This window comes from Rattus rattus, chromosome 2 (genome assembly GCF_011064425.1).
Source record: "Rattus rattus isolate New Zealand chromosome 2, Rrattus_CSIRO_v1, whole genome shotgun sequence".
NCBI classification, from domain to species: domain Eukaryota; kingdom Metazoa; phylum Chordata; class Mammalia; order Rodentia; family Muridae; genus Rattus; species Rattus rattus.
The window spans coordinates 134,689,129-134,700,948 of record NC_046155.1 but is presented as its reverse complement, the minus strand read 5'-3'; the positions used below and the strand labels follow the sequence as shown (position 1 = coordinate 134,700,948).

Below are 11,820 nucleotides of genomic sequence, written 5' to 3'. Positions count from 1 at the left end.
CGTGCTGACAGTGACAGGGAATGGGGCTGACTCTGAGTGTGGGCACGTGCTGACAGTGACAGGGAATGGGGCTATTGAGGTGTGAGCACCGTGCTGACAGTGACAGGGGAATAGGGGCTGATGAGTGTGAGCACCGTGCTGACAGTGATGAGGGTGGGGCTGACTCTGTGAGCACCGTGCTGACAGTGAGCAGAATGGGGCTGACTCCAGGTGTGAGCACGTGTGCTGACAGTGACGGGAATGGGGGCTGACTCTGAGCACCGTGCTGACAGTGACAGGGATGGGGCTGACTCTGAGTGTGAGCACCGTGCTGACAGTGACATTGGGGAATGGGGCTGACTGAGTGTGAGCACCGTGCTGACAGTGACAGGGAATGGGGCTGACTGTGTGAGAGCACCGCGCACACAGTGACGGGGTGTGGCTGACACTGAGTGTGAGCACCGGGCTGACAGTGACAGGGAGTGGGGCTGACTGAGTGTGAGCACCGTGCTGACAGTGACAGGGAATGGGGCTGACTGAGTGTGAGCACCGTGCTGACAGTGACAGGGAATGGGGCTGACTCTGAGTGTGAGCACCGTGCTGACAGTGACAGGGGAATGGGGCTGACTGAGTGTGAGCACCGTGCTGACAGTGACAGGGAATGGGGCTGACTAGGTGAGAGCACGTGCTGACAGTGACAGGGAATGGGGCTGACTGAGTGTGAGCACCGTGCTGACAGTGACAGGGAATGGGGCTGACTGAGTGTGAGCACCGTGCTGACAGTGACAGGGAATGGGGCTGACTGAGTGTGAGCACCGTGCTGACAGTGACAGGGAATGGGGCTGACTGAGTGTGAGCACCGTGCTGACAGTGACAGGGAATGGGGCTGACTGAGTGTGAGCACCGTGCTGACAGTGACAGGGAATGGGGCTGACTGAGTGTGAGCACCGTGCTGACAGTGACAGGGAATGGGGCTGACTGAGTGTGAGCACCGTGCTGACAGTGACAGGGAATGGGGCTGACTCTGAGTGTGAGCACTGTGCTGACAGTGACAGGGAATGGGGCTGACTGAGTGTGAGCACCGTGCTGACAGTGACAGGGAATGGGGCTGACTCTGTGAGCACCGTGCTGACAGTGACAGGGAATGGGGCTGACTGAGTGTGAGCACCGTGCTGACAGTGACAGGGAATGGGGCTGACTGAGTGTGTGCACCGTGCTGACAGTGACAGGGAATGGGGCTGAGGAGTGTGTGCTGCGGGCTGAGAGTGACAGCGAGTGGGGGTGACTGAGTGTGAGCACCGTGCTGACAGTGACAGGGAATGGGGCTGACTCTGTGAGCACCGTGCTGACAGTGACAGGGAATGGGGCTGACTGAGTGTGAGCACCGTGCTGACAGTGACAGGGAATGGGGCTGACTGAGTGTGAGCACCGTGCTTGACAGCGAGAGGGAATGGGGGCGTCTGAGTGTGAGCACCGTGCTGACAGTGACAGGGAATGGGGCTGACTGAGTGTGAGCACCGTGCTGACAGTGACAGGGAATGGGGCTGACTGAGTGTGAGCACCGTGCTGACAGTGACAGGGAATGGGGCTGACTGAGTGTGAGCACCGTGCTGATACAGTGACATGGGGTGACTGAGTGGAATGGGTGCTGACAGGGAATGGGGGCTGACTGAGTGTGAGCACCGTGCTGACAGTGACAGGGAATGGGGCTGACTGAGTGTGAGCACCGTGCTGACAGTGACAGGGAATGGGGCTGACTCTGTGAGCACCGTGCTGACAGAGACAGGGAATGGGGCTGACTGAGTGTGAGCACCGTGCTGACAGTGACAGGGAATGGGGCTGACTGAGTGTGAGCACCGTGCTGACAGTGACAGGGAATGGGGCTGACTGAGTGTGAGCACCGTGCTGACAGTGACAGGGAATGGGGCTGACTGAGTGTGAGCACCGTGCTGACAGTGACAGGAATGGGGCTGACTGAGTGTGAGAGCACGTGCTGACAGTGACAGGGAATGGGGCTGACTCTGAGTGTGAGCACCGTGCTGACAGTGACAGGGAATGGGGCTGACTGAGTGTGAGCACCGTGCTGACAGTGACAGGGGAATGGGGATTGAGTGACAGGGAATGGGGCTGACTGGTGTGAGCACCGTGCTGACAGTGACAGGGAATGGGGCTGACTCTGTGAGCACCGTGCTGACAGTGACAGGGAATGGGGCTGACTGAGTGTGAGCACCGTGCTGACAGTGACAGGGAATGGGGCTGACTCTGAGTGTGAGCACCGTGCTGACAGTGACAGGGAATGGGGCTGACTGAGTGTGAGCACCGTGCTGACAGTGACAGGGAATGGGGCTGACTGAGTGTGAGCACCGTGCTGACAGTGACAGGGAATGGGGCTGACTGAGTATGAGCACCGTGCTGACAGTGACAGGGAATGGGGCTGACTCTGAGTGTGAGCACCGTGCTGACAGTGACAGGGAATGGGGCTGACTGAGTGTGAGCACCGTGCTGACAGTGACAGGGAATGGGGCTGACTCTGAGTGTGAGCACCGTGCACCAGGGTGCTGACAGTGACAGGGTATGGGGCTGACTCTGTGAGAGCACCGTGCTGACAGTGACAGGGAATGGGGCTGACTGGAGTGTGAGCACCGTGCTGACAGTGACAGGGAATGGGGCTGACTGAGGTGAGCACTGTGCTGACAGTGACAGGAATGGGGCTGACTGGGTGGAGCACCGTGCTGACAGTGACAGGGAATGGGGCTGACTGAGTGAGCACCGTGCTGACAGTGACAGGGAATGGGCTGACTCTGTGAGCACCGTGCTGACAGTGACAGGGAATGGGGCTGACTGAGTGGGCGCCCTGCGCTCAGTGAGAGAGAAAGGGGGTCTCTCAGTGTGAGCACCGTGCTGACAGTGACAGGGAATGGGGCTGACTGAGTGTGAGCACTGTGCTGACAGTGACAGGGAATGGGGCTGACTGAGTGTGAGCACGTGCTGACAGTGACAGGGAATGGGGCTGACTGAGTGTGAGCACGTGCTGACAGTGACAGGGAATGGGGCTGACTGAGTGGGCACCGTGCTGGACAGGGAATGGGGCTGACTCTGAGTGTGAGCACCGTGCTGACAGTGACAGGGGAATGGGGCTGACTGAGTGTGAGCACCGTGCTGACAGTGACAGGGAATGGGGCTGACTGAGGTGAGCACCGTGCTGACAGTGACAGGGAATGGGGCTGACTCTGAGTGTGAGCACCGTGCTGACAGTGACAGGGAATGGGGGGCTGACTCTGAGTGTGAGCATTGCTGACAGTGACAGGGAATGGGGCTGACTGAGTGTGAGCACCGTGCTGACAGTGACAGGGAATGGGGCTGACTGAGTGTGAGCACCGTGTTGACAGTGACAGGGAATGGGGCTGACTCTGAGTGTGAGCACCGTGCTGACAGTGACAGGGAATGGGGCTGACTGAGTGTGAGCACCGTGCTGACAGTGACAGGGAATGGGGCTGACTCTGAGTGTGAGCACCGTGCTGACAGTGACAGGGAATGGGGCTGACTGAGTGTGAGCACCGTGCTGACAGTGACAGGGAATGGGGCTGACTGAGTGTGAGCACCGTGCTGACAGTGACAGGGAATGGGGCTGACTGAGTGTGAGCACCGTGCTGACAGTGACAGGGAATGGGGCTGACTGAGTGTGAGCACCGTGCTGACAGTGACAGGGAATGGGGCTGACTCTGAGTGTGAGCACCGTGCTGGACAGTGACAGGGGAATGGGGCTGACTCTGTGAGCACCGTGCTGACAGTGACAGGGAATGGGGCTGACTGAGTGAGCACCGTGCTGACAGTGACAGGGAATGGGGGGCTGACTCTGTGAGCACCGTGCTGACAGTGACAGGGAATGGGGCTGACTGAGTGTGAGCACAGGGAATGGGGTGCTGACAGTGACAGGGAATGGGGCTGACTCTGAGTGTGAGCACCGTGCTGACAGTGACAGGGAATGGGGCTGACTGAGTGTGAGCACCGTGCTGACAGTGACAGGGAATGGGGCTGACTGAGTGTGAGCACCGTGCTGACAGTGACAGGGAATGGGGCTGACTGAGTGAGCACGTGTTGACAGTGACAGGGAATGGGGCTGACTCTGTGAGCACCGTGTTGACAGTGACAGGGAATGGGGTTGACTCTGTGAGCACCGTGCTGACAGTGACAGGGAATGGGCTGACTCTGTGAGCACTGTGCTGACAGTGACAGGGAATGGGGCTGACTGAGTGTGAGCACCGTGCTGACAGTGACAGGGAATGGGGCTGACTCTGTGGAGCACCGTGCTGACAGTGACAGGGAATGGGGCTGACTGAGTGTGAGCACCTGCTGACAGTGACAGGGAATGGGGCTGACTCTGTGAGCACCGTGCTGGGACAGTGACAGGGAATGGGGCTGACTGAGTGTGAGCACCGTGCTGACAGTGACAGGGAATGGGGCTGACTGGAGTGTGAGCACCGTGCTGACAGTGACAGGGAATGGGGCTGACTGAGTGTGAGCACCGTGCTGACAGTGACAGGGAATGGGGCTGACTGAGTGTGAGCACTGTGCTGACAGTGACAGGGAATGGGGCTGACTCTGTGAGCACCGTGCTGACAGTGACAGGGAATGGGGCTGACTGAGTGTGAGCACCGTGCTGACAGTGACAGGGAATGGGGCTGACTCTGATTGTGAGCACCGTGGTGACAGTGACAGGGAATGGGGCTGACTGAGTGTGAGCACCGTGCTGACAGTGACAGGGAATGGGGCTGACTCTGTGAGCACCGTGCTGACAGTGACAGGGAATGGGGCTGACTGAGTGTGAGCACGTGCTGACAGTGACAGGGAATGGGTCTGACTGAGTGTGAGCAGCGTGCTGACAGTGACAGGGAATGGGGCTGACTGAGTGTGAGCACCGTGCTGACAGTGACAGGGAATGGGGCTGACTGAGTGTGAGCACCGTGCTGACAGTGACAGGGAATGGGGCTGACTTGAGTGTGAGCACCGTGTTGACAGTGACAGAGACTGAGTGTGAGCACCGTGCTGACAGTGACAGGGAATGGGGCTGTGTGAGCACCGTGCTGACAGTGAGAGGGAATGGGGCTGACTGAGTGTGAGCACCGTGCTGACAGTGACAGGGAATGGGGCTGACTGAGTGTGAGCACCGTGCTGACAGTGACAGGGAATGGGGCTGACTCTGAGTGTGAGCACCGTGCTGACAGTGACAGGGAATGGGGCTGACTGAGTGTGAGCACCGTGCTGACAGTGACAGGGAATGGGGCTGACTGAGTGTGAGCACCGTGCTGACAGTGACAGGGAATGGGGCTGACTCTGTGAGCACCGTGCTGACAGTGACAGGGAATGGGGCTGTGTGAGTGTGAGCACCGTGCTGACAGTGACAGGGAATGGGGCTGACTGAGTGTGAGCACCGTGCTGACAGTGACAGGGAATGGGGCTGACTGAGTGTGAGCACCGTGCTGACAGTGACAGGGAATGGGGCTGACTGAGTGTGAGCACCGTGCTGACAGTGACAGGGAGTGGGGCTGACTGAGTGTGAGCACCGTGCTGACAGTGACAGGGAATGGGGCTGACTGAGTGTGAGCACCGTGTTGACAGTGACAGGAATGGGGCTGACTGAGTGTGAGCACCGTGCTGACAGTGACAGGAATGGGGCTGACTCTGAGTGTGAGCACGTGCTGACAGTGACAGGAATGGGGCTGACTGAGTGTGAGCACCGCTGACAGTGACAGGGAATGGGGCTGACTGAGTGTGAGCACCGTGCTGACAGTGACAGGGAATGGGGCTGACTGAGTGTGAGCACGTGCTGACAGTGACAGGGAATGGGGCTGACTCTGTGAGCACCGTGCTGACAGTGACAGGGAATGGGGCTGACTGAGTGTGAGCACCGTGCTGACAGTGACAGGGAATGGGGCTGACTCTGAGTGTGAGCACCGTGCTGACAGTGACAGGGAATGGGGCTGACTGAGTGTGAGCACCGTGCTGACAGTGACAGGGAATGGGGCTGACTGAGTGTGAGCACTGTGCTGACAGTGACAGGGAATGGGGCTGACTCTGTGAGCACCGTGCTGACAGTGACAGGGAATGGGGCTGACTCTGAGTGTGAGCACCGTGCTGACAGTGACAGGGAATGGGGCTGACTCTCAGAGCACCGTGCTGACAGTGACAGGGAATGGGGCTTACTGAGTCGGAGCACCGTGCTGACAGTGACAGGGAATGGGGCTGACTGAGTGGAGCACCGTGCTGACAGTGACAGGGAATGGGGCTGACTCTGTGAGCACCGTGCTGACAGTGACAGGGAATGGGGCTGACTCTGGTGTGAGCACGTGCTGACAGTGACAGGGAATGGGGCTGATTGAGGTGAGCACCGTGCTGACAGTGACAGGGAATGGGGCTGACTGAGGAGCACCGTGCTGACAGTGACAGGGAATGGGGCTGACTGAGTGTGAGCACCGTGCTGACAGTGACAGGGAATGGGGCTGACACTGAGTGAGAGCAGTGCGCTCAGAGTGACGGGAGTGGGGCTGACTGAGAGTGAGCACCGTGCTGACAGTGACAGGGAATGGGGCTGACTGAGTGTGAGCACCGTGCTGACAGTGACAGGGAATGGGGCTGACTCTGAGTGTGAGCACTGTGCTGACAGTGACAGGGAATGGGGCTGACTGAGTGTGAGCACCGTGCTGACAGTGACAGGGAATGGGGCTGACTGAGTGTGAGCACGTGGTTGACAGTGACAGGGAATGGGGCTGACTGAGGTGAGCACCGTGCTGACAGTGACAGGGAATGGGCTGACTCTGAGTGTGAGCACGTGCTGACAGTGACAGGGAATGGGGCTGACTGAGTGTGAGCACCGTGCTGACAGTGACAGGGAATGGGGCTGACTGAGTGTGAGCACCGTGCTGACAGTGACAGGGGAATGGGGCTGACTGAGTGTGAGCACTGTGCTGACAGTGACAGGGAATGGGGCTGACTGTGAGTGTGAGCACCGTGCTGACAGTGACAGGGAATGGGGCTGACTGAGTGTGAGCACCGTGCTGACAGTGACAGGGAATGGGGCTGACTGAGTGTGAGCACCGTGCTGACAGTGACAGGGAATGGGGCTGACTCTGAGTGTGAGCACCGTGCTGACAGTGACAGGGAATGGGGCTGACTGAGTGTGAGCACCGTGCTGACAGTGACAGGGAATGGGCTGACTGAGGAGCACGTGCTGACAGTGACAGGGAATGGGGCTGACTGAGTGTGAGCACGTGCTGACAGTGACAGGGGAATGGGGCTGACTGAGTGTGAGCACCGTGCTGACAGTGACAGGGAATGGGGCTGACTGGTGAGCACCGTGCTGACAGTGACAGGAATGGGGCTGACTGAGTGTGAGCACCGTGCTGACAGTGACAGGGAATGGGGCTGACTCTGAGTGTGAGCACCGTGCTGACAGTGACAGGGAATGGGGCTGACTCTGTGAGCACCGTGCTGACAGTGACAGGGAATGGGGCTGACTGAGTGTGAGCACCGTGCTGACAGTGACAGGGAATGGGGCTGACTCTGTGAGCACCGTGCTGACAGTGACAGGGAATGGGGCTGACTGAGTGTGAGCACCGTGCTGACAGTGACAGGGAATGGGGCTGACTCTGAGTGTGAGCACCGTGCTGACAGTGACAGGGAATGGGGCTGACTGAGTGTGAGCACCGTGCTGACAGTGACAGGGAATGGGGCTGACTGAGTGTGAGCACCGTGCTGACAGTGACAGGGAATGGGGCTGACTGAGTGTGAGCACCGTGCTGACAGTGACAGGGAATGGGGCTGACTCTGTGAGCACCGTGCTGACAGTGACAGGGAATGGGGCTGACTCTGTGAGCACCGTGCTGACAGTGACAGGGAATGGGGCTGACTCTGTGAGCACTGTGCTGACAGTGACAGGGAATGGGGCTGACTGAGTGTGAGCACCGTGCTGACAGTGACAGGGAGTGGGGCTGCCTTTGTGAGCACCGTGCTGACAGTGACAGAGGAAGGGGCTGACTGAGTATGAGCACCGTGCTGACAGTGACAGGGAATGGGGCTGACTCTGTGAGCACCGTGCTGACAGTGACAGGGAATGGGGCTGACTGAGTGTGAGCACCGTGCTGACAGTGACAGGGAATGGGGCTGACTGAGTGTGAGCACCGTGCTGACAGTGACAGGGAATGGGGCTGACTGAGTGTGAGCACCGTGCTGACAGTGACAGGGAATGGGGCTGACTGAGTGTGAGCACTGTGCTGAAAGTGACAGGGAATGGGGGTGACTCTGTGAGCACCGTGCGGACAGAGACAGGGAATGGGGCTGACTGAGTGTGAGCACGTGCTGACAGTGACAGGGAATGGGGCTGACTCTGATTGTGAGCACCGTGCTGACAGTGACAGGGAGTGGGGGTGACTGAGTGTGAGCACCGTGCTGACAGTGACAGGGAATGGGGCTGACTCTGTGAGCACCGTGCTGACAGTGACAGGGAATGGGGCTGACTGAGTGTGAGCACCGTGCTGACAGTGACAGGGAATGGGGCTGACTGAGTGTGAGCACCGTGCTGACAGTGACAGGGAATGGGGCTGACTGAGTGTGAGCACCGTGCTGACAGTGACAGGGAATGGGGCTGACTGAGTGTGAGCACCGTGCTGACAGTGACAGGGAATGGGGCTGACTCTGAGTGTGAGCACCGTGCTGACAGTGACAGGGAATGGGGCTGACTGAGTGTGAGCACCGTGCTGACAGTGACAGGGAATGGGGCTGACTCTGTGAGCACCGTGCTGACAGTGACAGGGAATGGGGCTGACTGAGTGTGAGCACCGTGCTGACAGTGACAGGGAATGGGGCTGACTGAGTGTGAGCACCGTGCTGACAGTGACAGGGAATGGGGCTGACTCTGAGTGTGAGCACCGTGCTGACAGTGACAGGGAATGGGGCTGACTGAGTGTGAGCACCGTGCTGACAGTGACAGGGAATGGGGCTGACTCTGAGTGTGAGCACCGTGCTGACAGTGACAGGGAATGGGGCTGACTCTGTGAGCACTGTGCTGACAGTGACAGGGAATGGGGCTGACTGAGTGTGAGCACTGTGCTGACAGTGACAGGGAATGGGGCTGACTGAGTGTGAGCACCGTGCTGACAGTGACAGGGAATGGGGCTGACTGAGTGTGAGCACCGTGCTGACAGTGACAGGGAATGGGGCTGACTGAGTGTGAGCACCGTGCTGGACAGTGACAGGGAATGGGGCTGACTCTGTGAGCACCGTGCTGACAGTGACAGGGAATGGGGCTGACTGAGTGTGAGCACCGTGCTGACAGTGACAGGGAATGGGGCTGACTGAGTGTGAGCACCATGCTGACAGTGACAGGGAATGGGGCTGACTCTTAGTGTGAGCACCGTGCTGACAGTGACAGGGAATGGGGCTGACTGAGTGTGAGCACCGTGCTGACAGTGACAGGGAATGGGGCTGACTGAGTGTGAGCACCGTGCTGACAGTGACAGGGAATGGGGCTGACTGAGTGTGAGCACCGTGCTGACAGTGACAGGGAATGGGGCTGACTGAGTGTGAGCACCGTGCTGACAGTGACAGGGAATGGGGCTGACTGAGTGTGAGCACCGTGCTGACAGTGACAGGGAATGGGGCTGACTGAGTGTGAGCACCGTGCTGACAGTGACAGGGAATGGGGCTGACTCTGAGTGTGAGCACCGTGCTGACAGTGACAGGGAATGGGGCTGACTGAGTGTGAGCACCGTGCTGACAGTGACAGGGAATGGGGCTGACTCTGAGTGTGAGCACCGTGCTGACAGTGACAGGGAATGGGGCTGACTCTGAGGCCTGACCTTTCTGGACCTTTGTCTCTGGAGATCTTAGTTACACATCTCCTACTGATGCTCCTCACCACAAGCCATAGGTCAGAGGCACAGCATGAACCTCTTGCCTTCTCTGGTTCCAGCTTGGTGATCACAGCTGCTCCTCAATCTTCTCTCCTCCCCACTCCTGCCACTTTCACTCCTAGAATCCACAGCAGACTTTACCCAATTTGGTGGTCAGTGTTATAATTTGGACTCCTTTTAAGACTCTTCCAAACACTATGCAGACATCTGTAGCTAAGCATTGTGGGTATTACAATAGAAAGCCTGCGAAGATGTTGAAGAATGGTGTTACTGCTAAACGTTTGGTTTTTATTTTTAAATCAGTCTCTTGTTGATGTTTAGAACTCCTCAACATATTGGGAAGGGAACCCTGAGATGGAAACATTGCAGAGGGTCTACGGCATATCCTTTCCTGACAGCAAAATGATGAGAGACTGGGAAAAATTCCAAGAGGAGGCCAGGAGCCGGGACCACAGGAAAATCGGGAAGGTACGCCCCGCCCTCATCCCACAGATGAGCCGTTGTCTGCTGCAGCCGCACCGCACAGATGCTCACTGCTGGCTACCGATGTCTTCCATGCCCACACGCTTGAGTTGACGTCTAACCAGTTTCCGTTCTCCATCTTTGGCCAGAATCTAGAAATCTTTTTGTGAGAGTTTATTTTTATCATGGTATAAGTTATTATTAGACTTCGTTCTTACTCGATGACGTGCTTCTTATCCAAGAGGCAGCGGTCTGTGGACAACGAGAGTAAGACTTGAAAGTAGGTGGCCCTAAGACCTGTTCTCCATCCTGCCAGGATCCAGCCGTGCCACACGGTGGACAAAGCGTTCATTTACAAAGCCATCTGCATCTGTCTTGAGGAGTAGGTGGCAGGGTTGCTAGGAGACACCCTGTGCACAGGGCGCTCTTAGGGGTCACAGGGCACAGAAGGCTCACATCCCTTGAGGCCTGCCTTCTGCAATGGACCTTTCTTTCTCACCTTGTTGTGTTGCCCCCATGTGAGACCTAGACTCTAAATGTATGAAGAACACTTAACCAATAAGCTGCAGATTTATACTAAAAAAATTAGTAGTGTACAGCAAATACAGAGGCGATGCCAGCAGGAAACCACTGAACTGAGAACAGGACCCCTGTTGAAGGAATCAGAGAAAGAACTGGAAGAGCTTGAAGGAGCCGAGACCATATGTACAGCAATGCCAACCAACCAGAGCTTCCAGGGGACTAAGCCACTACCCAAAGACTATACATGGACTGGACCCTGGACTCTGACCCTGAAGAGGTTGCAATGAATATCCTAGTAAGAGCACCAGTGGAAGGGGAAGCCCTGGGTCCTGCTAAGACTGAACCCCTAGTGAACTAGACTGTTGGGGAGAGGGCAGCAATGGGGGAGGGGTGGAGGGGAACACCCATAGGAAGGGGAGGGGAGGGGATGTTTGCCCGAAACCAGGAAAGGGAATAACATTCAAATGTATATAAGAAATACTCAAGTTAATAATAATAATAAAAAAAAAACCTTCAAAAAAATTAGTAGTGAATAACAAAAGATAACAGAAAAACCAAGTTCAAGGCTAAGTCGTAAATATGATTAATAGCTTTACATGTGCCATCGTTTTGCACACACTATAGATCTAAACAGACACTGAGGGACCTGGGAGGCCTGGCAATGGATGAGAGAGGGATGAAGTGACGTGACATTTTATGACGGCCACTTGGGGTATGACACACATTAAGCAAGAGATGGAATTTGAAATACAATTAATTCCTCTTTCCGCCTAGGAACAAGAGCTTTTCTTCTTCCATGATCTGAGTCCTGGAAGCTGTTTTTTCCTCCCAAGAGGAGCGTTCATTTACAATACACTTATGGATTTCATACGAGTAAGTTCCGTCCTAAAAACATTTCGTTCTTATTCGTCTGCCTTCTACTTCTTACTATCTTTGCTCATCAACAGTA

At 56.8% G+C, this 11,820-nt stretch overlaps 1 protein-coding gene across 1 annotated transcript in view; it reads left to right on the top strand.

Moving 5' to 3' along the window:
- Tars3 (threonyl-tRNA synthetase 3) overlaps nucleotides 1-11,820 on the top strand; it is a 165,003-nt gene that overhangs the window by 124,049 nt on the left and 29,134 nt on the right. Inside the window, exons 9-10 of the mRNA XM_032893460.1 lie at nucleotides 10,209-10,355; nucleotides 11,646-11,744. Coding sequence (XP_032749351.1) covers nucleotides 10,209-10,355; nucleotides 11,646-11,744 — 246 coding nt within the window. The remainder of the gene's footprint in view (nucleotides 1-10,208; nucleotides 10,356-11,645; nucleotides 11,745-11,820) is intronic.